General features: G+C 39.0%; 2 protein-coding genes across 9 annotated transcripts in view; one reads left to right on the top strand and one right to left on the bottom strand.

Moving 5' to 3' along the window:
* The window catches only part of RPAP3 (RNA polymerase II associated protein 3), a 33201-nt gene extending 19316 nt beyond the window's left edge, over positions 1-13885 (bottom strand). For 5 of the 6 annotated variants that reach the window (XM_049813629.1, XM_049813631.1, XM_049813630.1 and 2 more), the window contains exons 1-13: positions 13771-13820; positions 13389-13431; positions 11866-12024; positions 11140-11280; positions 10528-10650; positions 8251-8378; positions 7528-7649; positions 7085-7155; positions 6003-6134; positions 4448-4575; positions 2662-2783; positions 2166-2236; positions 1884-2000 (exon numbers count right to left, since the gene is read on the bottom strand). In XM_049813629.1, the coding sequence (XP_049669586.1) occupies positions 1884-2000; positions 2166-2236; positions 2662-2783; positions 4448-4575; positions 6003-6134; positions 7085-7155; positions 7528-7649; positions 8251-8378; positions 10528-10650; positions 11140-11280; positions 11866-12018 (1308 nt within the window). In that variant the 5' untranslated portion in view covers positions 12019-12024; positions 13389-13431; positions 13771-13820. Of the gene's footprint in view, positions 1-1883; positions 2001-2165; positions 2237-2661; positions 2784-4447; positions 4576-6002; positions 6135-7084; positions 7156-7527; positions 7650-8250; positions 8379-10527; positions 10651-11139; positions 11281-11865; positions 12025-13388; positions 13432-13770 lie in introns of all 6 variants that reach the window. The other variant, XM_049813633.1, reaches the window with a different exon arrangement.
* A 51-nt stretch (positions 13886-13936) lies between these two features.
* ATP23 (ATP23 metallopeptidase and ATP synthase assembly factor homolog) lies at positions 13937-19421 on the top strand. Of its 3 annotated transcripts, none has more exons than XM_049813642.1 (6): positions 13940-14180; positions 14809-14854; positions 14962-15043; positions 15319-15456; positions 17354-17437; positions 18411-19411. In XM_049813642.1, exons 1-6 carry the CDS (start codon positions 13985-13987, stop codon positions 18612-18614), a joined length of 750 nt encoding a protein of 249 aa, XP_049669599.1. In that variant the 5' UTR covers positions 13940-13984; the 3' UTR covers positions 18615-19411. The 3 variants fall into 3 exon arrangements, with proteins under 3 accessions (XP_049669600.1, XP_049669599.1, XP_049669601.1); XM_049813644.1 differs by having other exon boundaries at positions 14091-14180; positions 14756-14854; positions 18411-19416; XM_049813643.1 differs by lacking the exon at positions 17354-17437 and having other exon boundaries at positions 13937-14180; positions 18411-19421.
* The last annotated feature ends 661 nt before the right edge of the window (positions 19422-20082 follow it).

The following is a 20082-nucleotide window of genomic DNA, read 5'->3' on the forward strand; positions in this document are numbered from 1 at the left end:
ACCACCAAACACTTTATTACATTCTGCAGGAAGCCTTATATGACCATTTTATTGCTTTACTCTCATAAACCAGTGTATCCTTACTCTAGAGGATCTCAGAATCTGCATTCTGTTTTCCCAGTAATAAAAAATATTTTTTTTCCCCTACTAAGGTTGAGTGGGCAAGGACTAACATGTATTTTGACCAATGATCTGGTCAAGCTTTGTAATTTAGCTAAACAAGTAAGTATCCAGCAACACAGGCCTTCACCCTCAACTTAAAATTTTGAGACAAATATCTGTAACTTAGCCCTGCTGGTTGACCAAGTTACATACATTGCAAGGCAATTAATTCCACCACTACAGGTCGTGCTAACTAAAATGCTTCAGCTTGTTTAATCTCTGCATAATCACCACTATTTTTGACCTTCACAGGTCTTACAAGGAAGCACCATGGGGAACGGGGGGAAGAAAAAGAAATTCATCACCTTTTACTTTGGAATTTAATTTCCTGAACATGAACATAGTATATATTGGTCAAGAAATACAGATGCAAATACACACAATTAAACATACTCAACAATTTAGAGTTCTAGAAACAACAGATTTCTCTGTCCAACTCTAACACAATCCCATCGTAAGTCTTCACTGCAGTTTGCAAGCTGCTTTAAATCATGCCAAAAAACTCCTGTCTTGTTGGTGTATTGACAGATGATACACGGTTTGCTTTGCCAATATACCATGTTATCATTGTGCTAAGACTGGGAGGCTGCCTGTGGGTATGAAACAAAATTACAGTTCTCTACAATCCTTGGGCAGTACTAAAAGCATAGATGGTTCATCTATACTTTGTTCTACCTTAAAGAATAACAAGAAAAAACAGTCAACCTAGTATCTCCACTTAATTTAGAAGCCAAACTGAAAACTCAGTATAATTGTCTACAGTATTTCAGCTACTTCACAACAGATTCATTTAGGTTTCAAGAAATATTGTATCTGGTTATAGAGAACGCATAATACTCCCCGCCCTCCCCCCAAAAAAGGATCAAAATATCACACATTTTCTACTAAAACTAACCATCTGAATTACATATATTTAATGGAGATAAACAAATATTTTGAAACCATCAAAAGCAGAACACTACAGTACTCCATACAAAGTGTGAGCATGCTTTGTATTTTCACAACTCACTGCTGAATGTACAAAGATTAAATGTACTAAAAGGGGAAGCCTAATACATAAAGAAAGCTAATATTACTCCCTGTATTACCGCATTTTGCCACGTGCAACTCATTAATCTGACTACAACCACTGGTAATTCATAGTCCAAAAATACCGCTTCTTGAAAACCAATACCCAGCTATTCTACAGTTTATGTGAATGAAAATGCCGGCTCAAGGCTTCTGCAGCAGGCCTGGGTGACACCAGCATATCACATGGGTAAGCACCACATCTTGTTACCCACTACAGCTGCTATAGAAACTGTAAACAGCAGATGAAAAGAAGGCAAGTGTACCCAGAGCTCTCTTCAAATCTGCAATCAAGCACAGAGATTCAACTGCCTCCCCTTTACTCTCAACTGCAATGTTACCTCTGGACCCAGGACAGGGTTGTGGGGTTGCCTCCTCGTTTCATATTATAGATATGGGCGTACACCACGTTTCTCGAGTGTGGTACTGCAGGCTGAATGTTTACAGCACTGCTACTGTTACACGCATGGCAATGCTCAAATTACCTTCTTGAAAAACATCAAAAGAGTAAATCTGTAAATTTTGGGCTTTCCACAGGCAAGATGTATCTGTCAGGAGTTAAATTTTCATAAATAAGCAAGAAGTGGGTTTTAACTTTAAGTCCTACCTTTCCCATCATTACAGAAAGCAACTCACAAAACAAAACAACTTACTGTTGATTTCACATGTAATGGATTATCAATCAGGTTCACTATATTTTTTATTTCTGTTTCTTTTATCAATACTGCAGGATATTCTTGATGAGTCCACTGTTCTTTCTCAGCTAATTTCTGGGGGGGGGGGGGGGGGGGAACAAAAAAAAAAAAAAGGTAAGTTGTCCAAAAGACAAAAACTTTGAGGAATAATTATAAGGTATGTTAAAAATTATGTAATAAAGAATGAAAACATACTACTACTATAAGCTTACAAAAAAAGAAAAGCACAAATATACGTACATTCCTTATTTTAGTGAGTTCATTTATTGCTTGTTTATTTCCAGGTTCCAGCTTCAAAACAGCTTCAAAATCTGAGTGAAAAATAACATAGGAACACCGTAGACATTTCAAGTTACAAAGTAACCCTGGCAAATTTTTAAACCTTCTATTTTCCTCTCACAGCTCTAAAATAATTAAAGGCAGGTAAGTCATCCTAATGCTTATATCATGACCTAGTTTCTAAACACATTTTTCAAAGTATTTCTTACTACTTATCATAAGCAGCAATAGTTGTAATTTCACACAAAACTGCCTACTCATCATGTGCATACCAACACAAAAAACTTTATACATATTCAGTGAAACACAACAAAACCCCACCATTCTTAACTTTTGCACTGATAAGCTCAATTAGTCAGCAATTGATTTAATTTCTATTAGAAGATTAAAAAAAAAAATCAAGATGTCCTTGTGTTCATCTCTTACCTATCACACTTTAGCTAATTCAAAGTCATACCTTGCATAGCTTCTTTTAGCTTTCCAAGAGCAACTCTGGCAGCTCCTCTTCTGGCAAAGGCTTTAGAATAGGAGGCATCTAAGAGCAGAGCTTGCGTACAGTCATTTTCTGCCTCTTCATATCTCAACAAAAGATTAGTACAAAATTAATAAATCAGTTTCCAGAGGCAGTTTAACTGAAAAGACAGAGCTACCCAAAACAACTAAAATATGAAGACAGATCTTAATTTCCTATATACATACAAATACACACCACTGAGCTAAAATGTAAAATAAAAGCAAACATATAAAATATGATTTCTCAGCACCTTGAAATTTCAGCCAAATCTTTTGGTATCTCATGACACACTGCTGACTCTCTTTTTATCATCACAGAGAAATTCACTTCCTCTGTGAAAACAAACACTTAAAGCCTGTCAGAGCAGAGTCCACTTTAAACATTAGATAGCCTTAAAATGAAAGTTAGCATCATAGCTTTGTACTTCTGAAAACCAGAAATACCATTACAAACAAGCAAAAAAACAACAAAGGATAAGCAGGCATATATGAGAATAAATTTCTCTAAATATGAATTTCTGCAACTTGTCCTTAACTATTTCAGAACGAGAAGTCTGTATATCCTTGCATTAATTAGCTTCATCGTAAGATCAAACTTCCTCATCCCAGTTATATTTAGTTGTATTAGATCATGATTCCACTATGTGCATATTAAATCATTTTCATTCATTCCTCTTCTCCTTCTTCAATCTATCATTAAATTTATGGAAACAGTATTTTCTTTTTGCAGTTATCAGTTCTAGAGATTTATAAGAATACCAATGAGCTTCTGTTGCCTTTTATGTTTGGGTCCTCTCTGAAAGGTAAAGACCTATAATACACTGATTTATCATACAGAATCGATTTGCTCGCTTGGTTGTTCAATTAAAGTATCACTTCCTCTGATTCTCTGAGAACATTATTTGCATTATGCTGTCCTCTATGGCTTCAGTACTACATTATAAACGTTGTGTCAGAAATACTACCTGTGAAATCTATTTTATAATCTCTTAATTGGAGATCAATGTATTGTCTCTACAGATAACCAGCCACGTCATGTTAGAACAGATGACCAACATAATGCTCAGCAATCTGCTTCTCATGCTACCAGTTTAAAAGGTTTAAACTACCATACCATCAGGGAGTCAAAAAAACATTCAGACTTCAAAAATGGTCATATGGAATTTCTTTCACTTGCTAGAAAGTATGCATTTCCCACTGCTACTGGATTATTTGAATAAAGCTTAATTAAAAATTAACTACACATACATATCTCCATTAGTGGAGTTAAAGAAAAATATTTTAAAAGATGACAATTTCCAGAAAAAGCTCCTGTCCATTCCCTTTGAAGTCAGAAGTTATAATCCACTTCTTTTTACAGTGCAACATTTAGTAGCTGACTGGGTTTTATAGTCAAAAAAGACAAAAAGCTTTGGACAGGTCCTTTGAGAATGGTGAATATCTAGAATTTTACACACACAGAAGAATGAAAATCAAACTTGAGAAACTGTTTCATACTGATGCTTTTTTATTCTCTCAGAATTTCTTTCCTATGAAATGCATTGGCAGATCACACATACCGAGCTGTTCTCTCTCCCTTACTGTTTTCAATACAATTTATTCTACACTGAATTCTAAAAAGAATTAGACAGAGTGACAGTACCTTAAACTGAGTGAAAATCCACTGGTTCATTCTTCCATCTAGTTTACAACAAAGAATCAAAAGGCATAGCACAAGCAATCCTACTTACTTTTCAATCTTTAGATAGGCCATGGCTCTGTTAGCTGGCAGAAGCGCATTGGTGCCATCTGCTGCTATACCACGGGTATAACAGTCTATTGCAGTCTCATACTTTCCTTCTTTGAAATAACCATTACCCTGTAATATTGACGTTAGAAAAAAATAGCGTTCAGAAAAATCTAGTGCAATGAGCTTTTCTTATTCTTTTTAGTAGACAGGGTCACGATATCAAGAAAATGGATCACAAAGCGCGTCCACATCAGGGCAGATATTTATGGCATATTTCTTCATATCTAAGCTTGGAGGCAGATCACAAAAAAAACCCCAAACTTAAATTTTTTCTAGTACTTCAAGGATAAAAAAAAATTTTGCTACATGCATAGATTAAGTGTAAACCTACAAATCTATAGCTTGTGATTTATCTTTACTCTTGATGTGCCGGATAAGCCACCCTGTACCTCCTGAATTTAAACACAAGCTGAACAAAGCTGAACCTTTACAATTCCCCTTTCAGGACAACTTTCTGTACTGCATAAATCCATCTTTATCCTGGTACATCCATGAAACCGTTACCCTCAAATATTACTTGGGCCCAAATGTTGCTGTTATTTTCTAAGTAATGCTCCATACAACAAAATTACATTACTTTTTTTGTTTGTTTCCAAGAGACTAAAATTCTCTTTTGCATCTCAGTACTAATACAAAGCCGTGTATTATCTTCTCTGCTACTACTATACTCACTGGTAAAAAAAAAAGTGAAGGCCACAGCTCAGACTTGACACGATCCATGTTGCCAGGAACAGGCCCACAGTGAGTCAACTCTGCTACCAATGAAGTATTGCAGTAGACTGAAATTTCTTTTCTATGGCCTCTTCAAACTTTTGTTCCTTTTACCTACTTAACGTATGCTTTCATTTTTTTCCTGCTAATTACCTCTCACAACCACTACAGGAAACCTGAATATTGATAAAATGTCAGAAGTTAAATAGCTAGGTAAGAAAACACAGAAAATTATGTTTTAGTTGATTATGTTGTTTCTTAATTGCAACAGTCAGGAGAAGGAGAAATCAATAAGCTAACTGTGAGTCAAGACCATGTATCCAGAAATACATTTTTATTGCCATTGTTGCCTGCACTCCTTCAAGTCCTTTTTATAACTACTTCTCACCATGCAATCAAAGGTTTGAAAACACAAGAAACAGTCCACAACTCTTATTTGGACAAGCAGTGGTCAAGATGCATGTAATACTGGCTAACTGGGACCTTTGTATAAGAAAGTTCAAGTTCTACTTATCTTACTACATATTTGAAATTTATCATATACAATTTGGGCTGTAAAAGCTACCTTGCATAATTAAGCCTCCGCAAGAGTCTCAACAGAACTCACTGTCCCCCTCTCTCTCTATAGAGCCCAAAATGGGAAACAATTAAGGTTATATCAAGGACACTGTATTTATGAAGTTCAAGACAGTATCAGGTTTAATTTACACATTTGCATGCTAATAGCACAACACAACACTCTTCTTCACTAGTTCTCTCCTGTTTCACCAGAACCTGTGACTTACCAGATCTTTCTCTGTAATAGCCTTCTGCTTGAGCTGCTGGTCTTCGATGCGCTTCTTCTCTTCATCCGTTAATTCTGGTCTGACTGTAACTTCAAACTCTTTCTGTTCTGAACTTTCTTTTGATGACAGAGCCTGCAAAGATGTAATTTTTTTTCCTCAGTATTTCCCCCACTTACACATTTTCAGAACATAAAATTACGACAAATCCTAAACTTTTAAGATGAAAAAATCTGCCAAGCATTTTAAGAGAATTGCCTGTGTTGTAAGTTGAATGCAAATTGAAGAGACCATTCTAAATTGTTCTTGAAAATGTTATTTCTATGAGGGATGGCAAGTCAGAATATTACTTGGTAAATAAAAAGTATATAATTTCTGAAGCACAATGTAAAATGACCCATGGAACCTGTCTCTATATATTCCAGTTCACAGATCATTCATTTCTTCAATTACTGAAGACTTTGGTCTTCATTCTGAACATAAATTCTTCAAGCACTTTCAAAATACAGCACACAGTAATGACAGGTGGGCTTATATTTACTAAGGTCATCGTAATCAACATTCTTTCCCTGTCATGAAAGGGATCAGACTTGCACTAGAGTATTATGTTCTGCCAGGCTTAAACCCACTTTCTGGTTTGGCAAACCACAGCCATTAGTGCAGCTACAAGCAGGCTAGCAGTTTAGCTTCACGGCCAAGAGAACACGCAAGTTCTCTCATATGTAGTGCTACCTTGTACCAAAATACTAAGCATGACTGAAACAGTAACGTAGGAGATAGAAAAAACATCTGAGGGAAGATTTAAAAAAAACAAACAAAAACACAAAAAAACCCCAACAAACAAAACCACAGATGGTCCACACATCCAGTCTTAGTCTGCTAATCCACCATTACACTGATGTGTGCATGCATGCTAGTTAATCTGGAAGAAACTCAATTACAGATTTTAACCTCAGTGAGCTTCAAATGCCAGAAAAAGCTCATGAGATTTTGTTGAATTCAGTTCTTGTTATAAATATAAGTTGATACAGATACAAACTGAACAGGGTGTATTAATTTATGTTAAGGCCTATTAATCTTATTACCTGATCAATTTTCTTCAGTTCACTTTTTGCTTCAAAGTTGTTTGCATCCAGCTCTAAAACTTTTTCATAATCTATCAGAAGATCAGAAAACAATGCTTCAGGTAGGAACTACAGGCTAGTAACCGGAGTATAAAATAAGAGCACTCTTTTGAGATAACCCTTTCTTGTAGCTACCTAAAAAGCCAGAGACACTACAAAGAACACATTATTCAAAAACATTTAAAGCTGAATTATTCTATAACTTCTAATACCTACAGTAATCATTTAGACCTGCTGCTTGAATTTTACCTTGCTAGAAGAATATGCAATGTGGTTATTTAATTTCTTTGTTTACAGGAAATGAAAATTAAATTCCTACAACAAATAGGCAAATCACAAAAGCTTTAATCAAGCAGACAGAAAAACAGTTTGTATGTATTTTAAGAATTTTAAAAAAGACCCACCTTCTTTAGCACCTTGAAGATTTTTCAAAGCAAAGCGAGCAGCCCCTCTTCTGGCATAAGCCTTTGTGTAATTTTTATCTAAAGCAAGTGCTAAATTGCAGTCAGATTCTGCAACAGAATACCTATAAAAATATGAAAAAGTTAGTTTGGACACATCTAGGTAACAAACCCCAAAACTTCACCCAGTTAGATTACTCTGAAGCTTCACAGGTTCTCTCTAAAGTGGAAATCTTACATGCTTCAGAAGGGGCACAGAACAAGTAGTTAAACATCTCTCAATTCAGAACACATTAGAACAGGTGAGGAAAACAGAGGTCAACAATCTCTATTGCAACAGAAAGAATAACCAACTCTCCTATACCCTTTCTTCCCCCAAAACAAATTAGAGCCTTAGAAATAGAGCTCTCTGAATCTGAAAGGCAAATTAGATACTGAACTTTTTCCTCCCTCTTTTTTCTTTTTGAAGTCTTACACTGAAACACAGAAGACAGTGAACTTCCAACATGAAAGCAGAGGAAAAAAAAGATGAGAGAGACTACCAGATTCCTTATCCTGGCAATTCCTATTTTACTTTGAAACTGCAAAGCAGATTGCAACAGCAGTCTTACACAGACTATATTATGGCATGATAAATAATATAATCAAGACTTAAAGCCAGACAAAAAATCTGAAGGTAGCATTTGAAAGAAGAAAATATTAAAGATTTAACAATATAAGTCTTACTTCTTCATTCTATAAAAAGCCGATGCTCTGTTTGTGGGCAACACTGGATTGTATGGATCAGAATGCATGCCTCTAGTGTAGCATTTTATAGCTTCATCAAAGTTCCCTTGTTTAAAGTAGTTATTACCCTGTGAATAGAAGAAAGTCTTATTAGTGAAGTATACATTGACAGGCACACTACTAATTTTTGGTGAAAAAATTCGAAGCTCGTATTTGAGAATGCTAAAACATTTTTGTTTAACATCTCTCACAAGTACTGCTTTACTCTAAAACATTTAATTAAAATATTCTAAGCATCCCATATTAAATTTCTCACAATGTATGCAATAAGAGGGTTTTATTATATACTGATTTTCAAGATCTGTGGGTCATTTATAGAAACCTATAACAAGCACATACATAGCTGCTTAAATGGCCATAGAGAATTACCAAAGTTTTTTTTGAGTTTTTAGTAACTAGATTGGGCGTCTTTGCTTTCCAAGGTAAATATTCTCTTTTCTGCCTCCTTTGGGACACAACTTTTATCTTGTGTGCCCTCAACTGCTTCACCGCAGCCAAGATGATAATAGTTAACGACATCTCAATTTCTCAGTGTAGACTGCAGATTATACATCAGGGAATTTCTACAGCAGCAGAGAAAGAAGGCAGATGTCACCCATGCAGACAATAAAAACCCCCTAAGAAACTACTGAAGAAAAGTATGGACTGGCAAATGGTCTTAGGTGATTGTTTGTAAACAAAGAATTGTCTCAGAACTACAGAAGTTGCCATACAACTAACTTAGCCTATCTCACATGGCAATGAAGCACAAGATAGGTCTTGCTGTATTCTACTTGCAAAATAAGGTAAAACTGAACGAATACCAACTTGCCATTACCAAGGCAGGGAAGACATGCAAGTTCACCCATCATTCCCAGATGTAGTGGCCTCACAAAGGAGCCAATCTTAAATTCTTGGTGATTTACTTTGGGCCATTCAGACCTTGTGTTCAGGTAAACACCAGTTTGTTCCACATGGCAACTCTATACAGCAATCCAACTTCTCAAAGCAAAAAAACCCCACTACATTAATCATCATAAGTGCACATTAAGCAGAGCCTGACAGGCTTTGCTGCAAATGGTGATGAGAAGAAAGAGAAACGCAGTCAAAATTCTGGATGTTGGAATAACAGGCAGGAAAACAGACATATAAAATTCCAAACAGGCAATTCTTCCACCAGAAGTGTAGTCTTAGTGGACAGTCTTTTAAAAGAATCTACAAAAGCTCCTATGTCTACCTTGCTACTCTGCAAATCAGAGAATCATGCAGGTTGGGAAAGACCTTTAAGATCATCGAGTCCAACCACAAGCCTAACACTGCCAAGTCCACCACTAAACCATGTCCCTAAGCACCACATCTACACGTCTTTTAAATACCTCCAGGGATGGTGACTCCACCACTTCCCTGGGCAGCCTGTTCCAATACCTGACAACCCTTTCGCTGAAGAAATTTTTCCTAATATCCAATCTAAACCTCCTCTGGCACAACTTGAGGCCATTTCTTCTCATCCTGTCACTAGTTACTTGATAGAAGAGACCAGCACCCACCTCACTACAACCCCCTTTCAGGTAGTTGTAGAGAGCGATCAGGTCTCCCCTCAGCCTCCTCTTCTCCAGACTAAACAACCCCAGCTCCTTCAGCAGCTCCTCATAAGACTTGTGCTCCAGGCCCCTCACCAACTTGGTTGGCCTTCTCTGGACACGCTCCAACACCTCAAGGTCTTTCTTGTCGTGAGGGGCCCAAAACTGAACACAGGACTCGAGGTGCGGCCTCACCAGTGCCAAGTACAAGGGAACGATCACCTCCCTGCTCCTGCTGGCCACACTATTTCTGATACAGGCCAGGATGCCGTTGGCCTTCTTGGCCACCTGGGCACACTGCTGGCTCATAGTCAGCCGGCTGTCAACCAGCACCCCCAGGTCTTTCTCTGCCGGGCAGCTTTCCAGCCACTCTTCCCCAAGCCTGTAGCGCTGCATGGGGTTGCTGTGACTCAAGTGCAGGACCCAGCACTCAGCCTTGTTGAACCTCATACAGTTGGCCTCGGCCCATCGATCCAGCCTGTCCAGATCCCTCTGTAGAGCCCTCCTACCCTCGAGCAGTTCAACCCTCCCTCCCAACTTGGTGTCATCTGCAAACTTGCTGAGGGTGCACTTGATGCCCCCATCCAGATCATTGATAAAGATATTAAACAGAACTGGCCCCAATACCAAGTATAACAAACAGTTACAATGCTATAACCTTTTCTTTCTCTGCAAGAGCTTTTTCTGCATCTATACGGATTCCATCTTCCTCAGAGTCTGATTCTGGAGATACAGAATCATGGGTACTATCTTCTTTATCAAGTTCTTCAAGTATTTTATCCTGAAATCAGATAAAAAAAATTATCTCATTAGAATTTAACAACACAAAATAAATCAAGCAAGACTTTTAGGAGAAATAGTAGTGCATTTTAAAAAAATCTCTCTTGCTTAAGTCCTCTTTACCAAGGAGTATTCCACACTTCAAAACTAAGAGATCTGTCCTCTAATACTGCCAGCTGTGTTTAGTCTTATATTCTGTTAAATTATGACCTTTTAATAGATGTATCATTAAAACACTTTTTGTTTGGGTTTTTTTTTTTCCTTAGTCAAATTCAATCTGCTGGATGAAAGCATGGTCAATAGAAAACTAGTATTTCTCAATATCCCAAATTTTCAACCCATAACCTTTTTGGAAGAAAGCTACTTTCTATGTTCACACAGTACGATACTAACTTGTCAACTGAACTCTCAGGACAGTAAAAAAAAATCTTACTTAAGACAAAATCAACTGGGGATAAGACTCAGTTAACAAGCAAATATTCTGACTCACCACATCGAGTTTTCCCCATGCTTCATAATCATAAGACTTGATCTTGTTTTTCTTGTTTTCCTCAGTGGTTATCTTCGAAGGGACTTTACTTTTGCTTTTCTTCTTTTTCTTAAAAGCCCTGTTTCGAATTGGTGGCAAGTTCTAAATTGAAATAAGTAATTTTTTATAAAACAGATGTGTGAAAGTCACTTGTATTGAAGAATCTATAATACCTATATCCAGATACAGTATCTGTATCTACTCGCTAGCTTTATTTTAGAAATCCATCCAGCAAGCTGTTCTCAGGTACCCTACAAAACCACTAAGGACAGCAAGTATAAATCCTTCAAAAGGTAATAATAGCAAATATTACATTACATTACAAAGTTAAGTTTTAGAAGACAACTCTCTGCAGAGTATCACTGAAGTATCACATCAATACATTAAAAGTCAGCAATAAGTAATACTGATGCTGCAAACACAAATATTCTACCTGGAAGTGATTAAAAATTTATTGGCCCCACCACCTCCAGAGGCTAATGCCCCACAGCTGTTGGTGGAACAGTTTACAGAGGAATCTTTGGTCTGCTTCAGATGGAGAACAAGTCAGCTGGGTAAGCTCATACCTTCTATTCCGATATTTTAAGTCAACACAGGTAATTTTGCTGAAGCAAAAAGTAACTGCTATAAACACTATCACATTATGAATAGCTCAGTTAATAGTGACACTGGACTTGTAATTTTTACCTCTTCTGAGACACCACTCTGCTTCCTTAGCTCAGAATCCACTTCTTTAATATCTTTTTCCCAGCTCTCCAACTCTCTCATAAAATCCTGCAGCTCTTCAGCATTTTGCTTCATTTGCAGCTGTAGTTCTATCGCTTTATTTGGTGCACTCATTGTAACCTGACAAATTTCAAGGAAAAAACCTTTCTTAAGAGAACTTGGCAGTATGTACTGAAGGAAGCTCGCTATTTCAAAATGAATTAGTCTGACCTGCGCGCAGGACAGGCTTCCCAATAGCATAGTAGGAACATTAAGTAGTAAGAGACTAAGAAGAAACACAATTTAAATGTCTTTGAAAAAACGATGGGAAGCCATGTTATTTAGTTGAAACAAAGTATATCAGAACAAACAGCAACTCACGCTTTCCTAACTAAGTGTAAGGTAAAGGGCCCAACCAGTCAATGAAAACCCTGAAAGTGATAACAAGGTGTTCCTAGTTTAAAGCAATTTATGCAGTGTTTCCCAGAGGAAAGAACAAAGGAAAATGTAACATGTTAACTTTTAAGTTTTAACTAAAAAAAACCCCCAAAACCCACCAAAACCCAATTAAGATATACATGCTGCCTTGTATCTGAACAGAAACAAGATATCTGACAAACCGACTCCCAAAAGCACTTTTGGCTCCTACAAGTAAGTAGGTTTAAATATGTACACATTTTTAGCACAGGAACGAGTAAACGCATGAGGTGTTTTATTATGAAGTATAGCGAATTACAAGTCCAGAATATTCTTTGAATGTACACATCCTTGTACGCATCTGTAGCCCTCCAAGTCCTTAAACTACTGTTTAATAATTACTAATGCTTAATAGTCTTCATAAGTTTTGTTGTCTTAAGTTTAGTGTTTTAACTGAAAGACATTTTATTATCACATAAGTACCAAGTCACAAGTAAAAGGCAACTTTAAAAAAAGCCTTGGTTACAATTCAGGGGAAAAAAACCCCCCACATTTGTACAGTCTGTAGCACAAAAAGCCGAAAGGATGAAGCAAACGTATTTTGAAAACAATCATGATGAAGTAATTAATGATGAACTAAATACAAACTTAGACAAAGCAAGCTGTGAATGGTTGATACTGCAACCTCTTGACTGAGAGAGAGAGCTTCAGGGTCAGTTACGATCATCACGTAAGGATAAATAAGCTAATCCTAGTGATGGTACACACAACATTTTTAAGGAAGAAAAAGGACTAGATTTTTTATTCGTTTTTAACATCCAGTAAAACAATAACCTAACAGCATAGAGATATAACTATTTATGGGCCAATTGAAGCTAATGACTTCTGCAATGCAACGTGCTGTCCATAATTACAGACAAGCATCTCATAAAAGATGGAAAAACACACCGCACAATGACCAGTGAACCAACGCTCCCAGAGCAGAAGCGTTTTTCCACCCTCAGGAGCAAACGCCTGTGCAGGTGCCCCGACGCACCCGTTGCCCTTCTCCCTGGTTACCTCCTACAGGCAGGCGGTAACTTGCTTACCCTTAGCAACGTATTTTTTCCTCCAGCCTTCTCGATGTTTGGCCTGTTTGAAACGAAGCGGGAAAGTACTTCAGGTGAAGCCAAACCCGCCTATTTCCCACCGTGTTTGTAATTTTGGTGTTTATTGTAAAATTTTTTTCCACTCGCCTCACACAGCTGAGCAGCCACCTTCCCCCCCCCCCCCCCCGAGTTACAAACCAGGCCTTGACTCCTTCAGGCGCCTGAGGCGGGGCCTGTTGGGCCACGGGGAGGCGGGCACCGGGCCCGGCCGGACACCGGACACCCCCGGGGTCCCGGGTCGCCGGGATCCCGGGTCCCCGGTGTAACCAGACACCCCCGGGATCCCGGCGACCACAGGACCCCGGTCCCGCCGCGGCCTTACCTGCGCCGGCTCCCGCCGCTCTCCGCCGCCGCCGCGGCCCGTTGGGCCAAGCCTCCTCCCAGAATGCAACGCGGCCCCGCTTCGTCCGGCCGCCGCCGCTCCGCGGCTCCTCCGGGCCGGGCCGGCCACGCCCCCTCCGCTGACGTAGCGGGGAAGCTGGCGCAGCGATTGGCCACCGGCCTCTTCCCTTTCGGGTCCGCCGCCGCCGGGCGCCATGGAGCGAGGAGGGGAGGCGGCGGCTGAGGGGAAGGCGGCTGAGGGGAGGGAGGAGGAGGAGGAGGATGGCGGCGACGACTTCGGCTACCGGCTCTTCCCGGACCGCAACAAGAAGCCGCAGAGCTTCCTGGCCCGCAGCCTCTTCACCTTCCACAACAGGTGCCAGCTGATGCTGAGGATGACCCTGGACACGAGTAAGCGCTTCCCCCCTACCCCGGGCCCGGCACCGCTCCGGTGCCCCGGGTGGATCCCGGGGTGTTTGTGTGGTGGTGGGGGAGGTCCGTGTCCCCCGCCGGTGCGGCCTGCCGCGGTGACCTTGGGCCGCGGGGTGTCAGGGAGGGAAGGGGCCGGTTTGTGGGTCAGGCGGGGAAAATGGCGAATTTCCAGGGCGGCGGTGGGCTTTTTTTTTTTGTCCTGCCAGAAGGCCCTTCTCTGGCTTGTTTCTCTTGAAAATTTGAGAGGTTTTGTCCCTTTCTGGCTCGCTTGGGCCCTCCTCGCCACGTAATGTTGACTGCGAATCTTACTGAAAACAACGGTAGCTATAGGCCACTCTCTTTCTGTACACTACTAATAAAACAGCGTCAGCAGTGACTTGATTCCTGAATAGCTGTGTATATATCATGACTCTGTATCCCTTTACAGAGCTCAAGCTGTAACAGGATGCCAGCTGCATTGCATTAGGGTTAAATATTGCAAAGTATGAATTTGTGCATGTGTATTGCTTTTTCTTTTTTTTTTTTTTTTGACTGTCTATACATTTTGATTATAGATGACTTTCAAAACTTTTGTCTAGAGAAATTGATCGCAGCAATGTTTTTCTAGATCCATACGCTCAACTTCTTCTTGAGGCTATGAAGCAATCTGGTTGGTACGTAAACTAATTCATCTTGTTCTGTGTCATAACATCACCATTATATGGAGTTACTGGTCTCTTTCAAATTCTTCCCTACAGCTTTCTTTGTTTGGTCCTTTCAGCACTGTCTTCAATGACCGGCATTTTTCCTGCGAAAACTGTGATGGTTGTGTCAGTGGAGGTTTTGATTCTGCCACATCTCAGGTAAGCACGGGATGTTGTCCCCCCGTTTTTTTTAGGGTTTTGTTACTAGGATTAAATGTACTCACGGTGATATCTCAGTTGTGAAAACAAGATAAATGAAAGGTGTTCCATGGTATTGGAAGTAGTACACTGCAGAATGATGAGGCTGTTAATGTTGAAAAACACTGATCTAAAGAGTCTAAATGCTGTAGGTGATGTGTGCTGGGTCTCTGAGAAGTAAGGGAGATACTGAAACTTGTTGAAAATACTACCTATATCTTTTTTTTTTCCTACAGATTGTTCTGTGTCAGAACAACATTCGCCACCAATCCCATATGAACCGGGTGGTCACGCATGAATTGATTCATGCTTTTGATCACTGCCGTGCACATGTTGACTGGTTTAATAATGTCAAACACTTAGCATGTTCAGAGGTAAGTTAAAATGCTTCTAATGTTGTCATTATATTAATTACTGCTGGTTGTTAGGGGTGCTTCATGTTTAAATAGGCATGCTGTTACACAGACTTCGTTTGGTTTAAATCTCTTAATACATTTTGCCCATTCTGTCAGATCAACCTACATAGTTTCATTAAGGAAACAAATATTTAGTTTTCACAAATATGGTTAAGTCAGTGCCATATTAAGTACAATGTGATTACTGTGAGTGTAACCACAAGAAGAAGTGTTTAATAACAAATGAGAGTAGTCAGAGGTGAAAACACATTCGCACATTTATCACATGTTTATAGGGTTCTTTTTCTCGCCTGCAGGTCTTGGGATGTTGGGTTGTTGTCACAGAAGTATGGTACCCTTATTTTTGTTTAGATTTTTTTGGTTAACAGCAAACTTGTCTTTTCCTATAACATACGTTTCTTGATTAATTGTGGTGTTGCTAATAGTATGCTTTAGTTATGACTCCATGGCCATTTCAGAGGACATAGAAATTTGTTGCTTGAAAGGCCTTACAAATTGATGCATTAGGAGGTGAAATTACACTGAGGACAGGCTAGGAAGGATTCCTCTTGTGCACATGACTTGTGTGTATTCATATGCTTTTAGTTGATTTCTGATGTGATCCATATCATTTGACCACAGAAGAACTTACCCTTACGATTAATATTATGAAGGTATATTCTTGTGACTTTGTGAATTAGGTGACTTTTAAACTTTTTTTAAAAATATGTAAAATGATACAAAAATGTTATAGTGGCTTTGTCTTGGGGTTTGGGGTTTTGTTGTTGTTGTGGGTTTTTTTTTTGTTTGATTGGTTGGTGGCTTTTTTTAATGAGAACATACTTGATTCCAGACTTAAGATGTGCACAGGTTTCGCCTATAAACAGTATATGTGAGAAGCAAAATAACAAGTTTGGTACAGAACAAACCAGATTTCATAAAAATTAATTTTAATTCGTTAATTAAATTCATACTTGCTGTAGAAGAGAGTCACAGTCATGTATTATCTTTATCTTTTTATAGATAATGAAGTAACCCAATGTGGTATCAGTAAAGCCATTCTGCATATTTGTGGGGAGTTGACCTTGGCTGGCTGCCAGGCACCCACCAAGCCATCCTCTGGATCCCCCTCCTTGGTAGGACAGGGGAGGAAAAAAAAGATAAAAAAGCTTGTGGATGAGGACATGGAGGCCTTTTGATACTTGTTTTATCATATGGTGTTTACGATTTTTATTATCAGCTTTTTAATTCTTACTTTTCATATTTTCCATGCGTTTATTTTCACCCTGGTACTTAATTATAGGAAATCTAGTTTTAGTTGTATTTCCTAACAGAGGGGTAGGGTGTGGAACGGTTGGCAGGCAAAAGAAATTACAGTGCACAGGGCAAGACAGTTAACAAGCCAAAACATACATGCTCATTTAAACGTGGCTTTTCCTAAAGCGGGTAGGTTACTACTCTTCTGGGTATTGCAGCTGTAGTCTTTGAAAGGTATCTGCCTTTCTTCCTGACTGCCGTATCAGCCTCTGATATAGACTGGTGAGAATACTACTTTCCATGTTCTTCTGGCAGTTTGTGTGTGTGTATAGACACACACACACACATATGACCTCTTCTGCTTATTCATTTAAGCTTTGGGAATATGTGAGACTTGGTCCCTGGAGAAACTTACAGGTTCTATAGTAATACTTTGCAGTTCATTGAGGCTGAGAGAGTGGATGTAAAGGGTAATATGTAGTTAATGAGTAGAAGTGGCCTTGGGAATATTCTCTACCAGCAGTTACCAGAAAGATATTGAAGAAAAAAATGTTACAGCTTTTTTGACTTTGTTTTTCCATGTGTTTCTCTGATTGTGTGGCTTTTTTTTTCTCAATAGATTCGAGCTGCTAATCTCAGTGGAGACTGTACACTGATGAATGAAATAGCCAGGTTTAAATTTGGGTTAAAAGGACACCATCAGGTAAAGGCTGTAGATGTTAAAGTCTGCTGGTTTGTTATGAGCCATCTTTACCTACTTGATCGCAGCCTTCTACACTTTCATAGCTTAAAACATTAGAGAAAGAAGTAGATGCCATGGACTTGCTGCTTTCTCTTAATTAACCTTTAATAACCTTTAATGATTAGTGATAAATTTTTTTTCCACCTTGTTATTTTTGTTGGAGTGGAATTCCTCATACCGTAGAGCATTACCACTGACAATGGTAATGGGTGGTTAATAAGAACCAAACAAAAATCGGGGTTTGCAGGAAATGTAATGGGAAAACCTTACCCACTGTTAGTGGGTAAAACTAAAAAGACTTTGAAAACTGGAGGAAGGAGAATGACAAGGGTTCTAAATAACCACGTATGTTAAGTCTTACAGCAATTAATTTTTTTTTAGTAGTAACAAAGACTGTGGGTTCAGTGCCAAGTAGTCGCTCATGTTAGAGTGGCAGTTAGCTTGTAGCTGGGGGTGTTTACACCTTTTTTTATCTTTTAGTAGACAAACTGCGTAAGCAAAAGTTGCCATAAAGAGAGGTATCAAAATGAAGGCCCGTATAGGAGTCATTCCTTTATGTTTTACAGCATTTCAGTTGGGAAAGCACTAGCTGGTATTTATGGCTGTTTCTTTCAGACGTATTTTCTCCTGTGTCCAAGTCAAGTTGTACAAATACCTGGTACCTACAACAAATGCCCAATTGTATTTTAATTCCTGTTCTAAGGAATGTCTTTTACATATCTGATGGTTTATTTGCACATGGAAAACTAAACCACCTAATTAACACAGGATGGAGCAAAAATGTACTTCAAGGCTCATTACAGGCATTGTTTGACTCTTCTGCGATACAAAATTATTGTGTATGCAGTAGGAGTTAATACTTGACGAAATCTGGGAAAAAAATTACTTATCCTAATAATGACGGATTTTTCTTTATCTCCGATTCCCACCTTAGGCTTGTGTACGAGACAGAGCAATTCGTTCCATTCTGGCTGTTAGAAAAGTTAGCAAAGAAATGGCAGAAAAAGCTGTGGATGAAGTTTTTGATGCCTGCTTCAATGATCTGGAACCTTTTGGAAGAATCCCGCACAGTAAAACAGATGCAAAACGTGCTTATAGAGACTTTCAGAACAGAGATCGCTATAATGCTAACTTGTAAAGGAAAAAAAACCTGAAAAATTATGTTAATATCTGATTGTTCTGCAACATCTGGAGTTACAGTATATGCACACAGTGCTGGTGGAAAGTGCAGTTCTATCAAATGTGTCAATTAATTTTGTAAACTTTTCCAGGAGCCAACTTCGATGGAAGTAAACAAAGTAAATGAACAAGACAAAACCCCGTGTTTCCTCTCCTGCTATTCCAGTAACATAACTTAGTACACCAACTGACTTGTCAAACAATGATCTACGCGTTTCAATGCATATTTAATTCTGCGCAGTCTGCCTAGGACTTGGTTTCTAAAAGTTTTGTTGTTACCGAATAAATCTTTTCATAAAATCTTTACATTTCCACCATCTTTGATAGACAGTCATAAACTTGATTTTCATCGCTCCATTTTAAAAGATGGGCAAGTGAACTACAGCTCTTGTGTCTAGATTTAATAACTATATTAAATTTTGGGTTTAGCCAAACTGCCACAGTTGTTTTTGAGCACCTCCTGAAATTCTTGGAATTCTAGCTCATCTAACATTAACTTTACAGGTACATAAACCCCTTTGGCTTTTGGGGAGTTTAACTGACAATTCTGCTTACCAGATCAAACCTACAAGCTGGGTAAGCATTGGTGAGAGTCTGTCCATCAGCTTGAGCTTTGCTCAAAATGTTGGTGTAGCTTATGGTCATCGTCTTCTTGTTAGGTAAGTCCATCTGAGGAAAGCAAGAGGCTGCTAGCTTCATCCTAAGTCTGAGAGAAGCTGTCTTGTTCCTCTGTTATTTCCAAGTATAAGGTATTATAACCATTGTCATAGATGCAAGAGAATCATGTTTTCTTCTCTTGAAATTAAAGGTGTGGTTCAACCAGAGGTGCGGTTCACTGATGCGATGGAGATGTGGGTCCCCAGTCAAAGGTCTGTAGGTATAGCTGCTCTAACAGTGACTGGATCCAGACTGAAGCAGGAAATTTAGTTCCACAAAAGATGAGATGGTGCCGTGATTGCTACTGTTTCATATGAAGATTAAAACATTTCAGACGGGCTCTGAACTTCACAGGATGTTAAGGTCTGAGTAGTGGTGCTGGTGTCAGTTTTCCTGTGTAAAGTTGTTCACAACTGCAGAAGCACAGAATTGCTGAGGTTGGAAGGGACCTCTGGAGATGCTACTCTTTCAACCACACTGCACAGAGCGGGGTCAACTAAAGCATGTTGCTGAGGAGTGTGTCTAGTTGGGTTTTGAGTGTCTCCAGCAATGGAGACGCTGTAGCCTCTCGGGATAATCTGTTCCAGCATTTGATCGCCCATGTAGGTCGGTCTGGGTTTTTTCCTCCTATTGTGGTTTAACCCCAGCCAGCAACTAAGCACCAGGCTGCTGCTTAGTCGTTTCTCCCCCACCCAGTGGGATGGGGGATAGGATCGGAAGGAAAAAGGTAAAATTCTTGGGTCGAGATAAGAACAGTTTAATAGAACAGA

The sequence above is a fragment of the Accipiter gentilis genome, chromosome 11 (genome assembly GCF_929443795.1).
Source record: "Accipiter gentilis chromosome 11, bAccGen1.1, whole genome shotgun sequence".
NCBI classification, from domain to species: Eukaryota; Metazoa; Chordata; class Aves; order Accipitriformes; family Accipitridae; genus Astur; species Astur gentilis.

Bases quoted from the DNA above. Each gene is read 5' to 3' on its own strand.
- ATP23 (XM_049813642.1), top strand. From the start codon at position 13,985: ATGGAGCGAGGAGGGGAGGCGGCGGCTGAGGGGAAGGCGGCTGAGGGG. The intron at 14,855-14,961 runs GTACGTAAACTA...TGGTCCTTTCAG, and splicing joins GCTATGAAGCAATCTGGTTG to CACTGTCTTCAATGACCGGC. The intron at 15,044-15,318 runs GTAAGCACGGGA...TTTTTCCTACAG, and splicing joins TTGATTCTGCCACATCTCAG to ATTGTTCTGTGTCAGAACAA.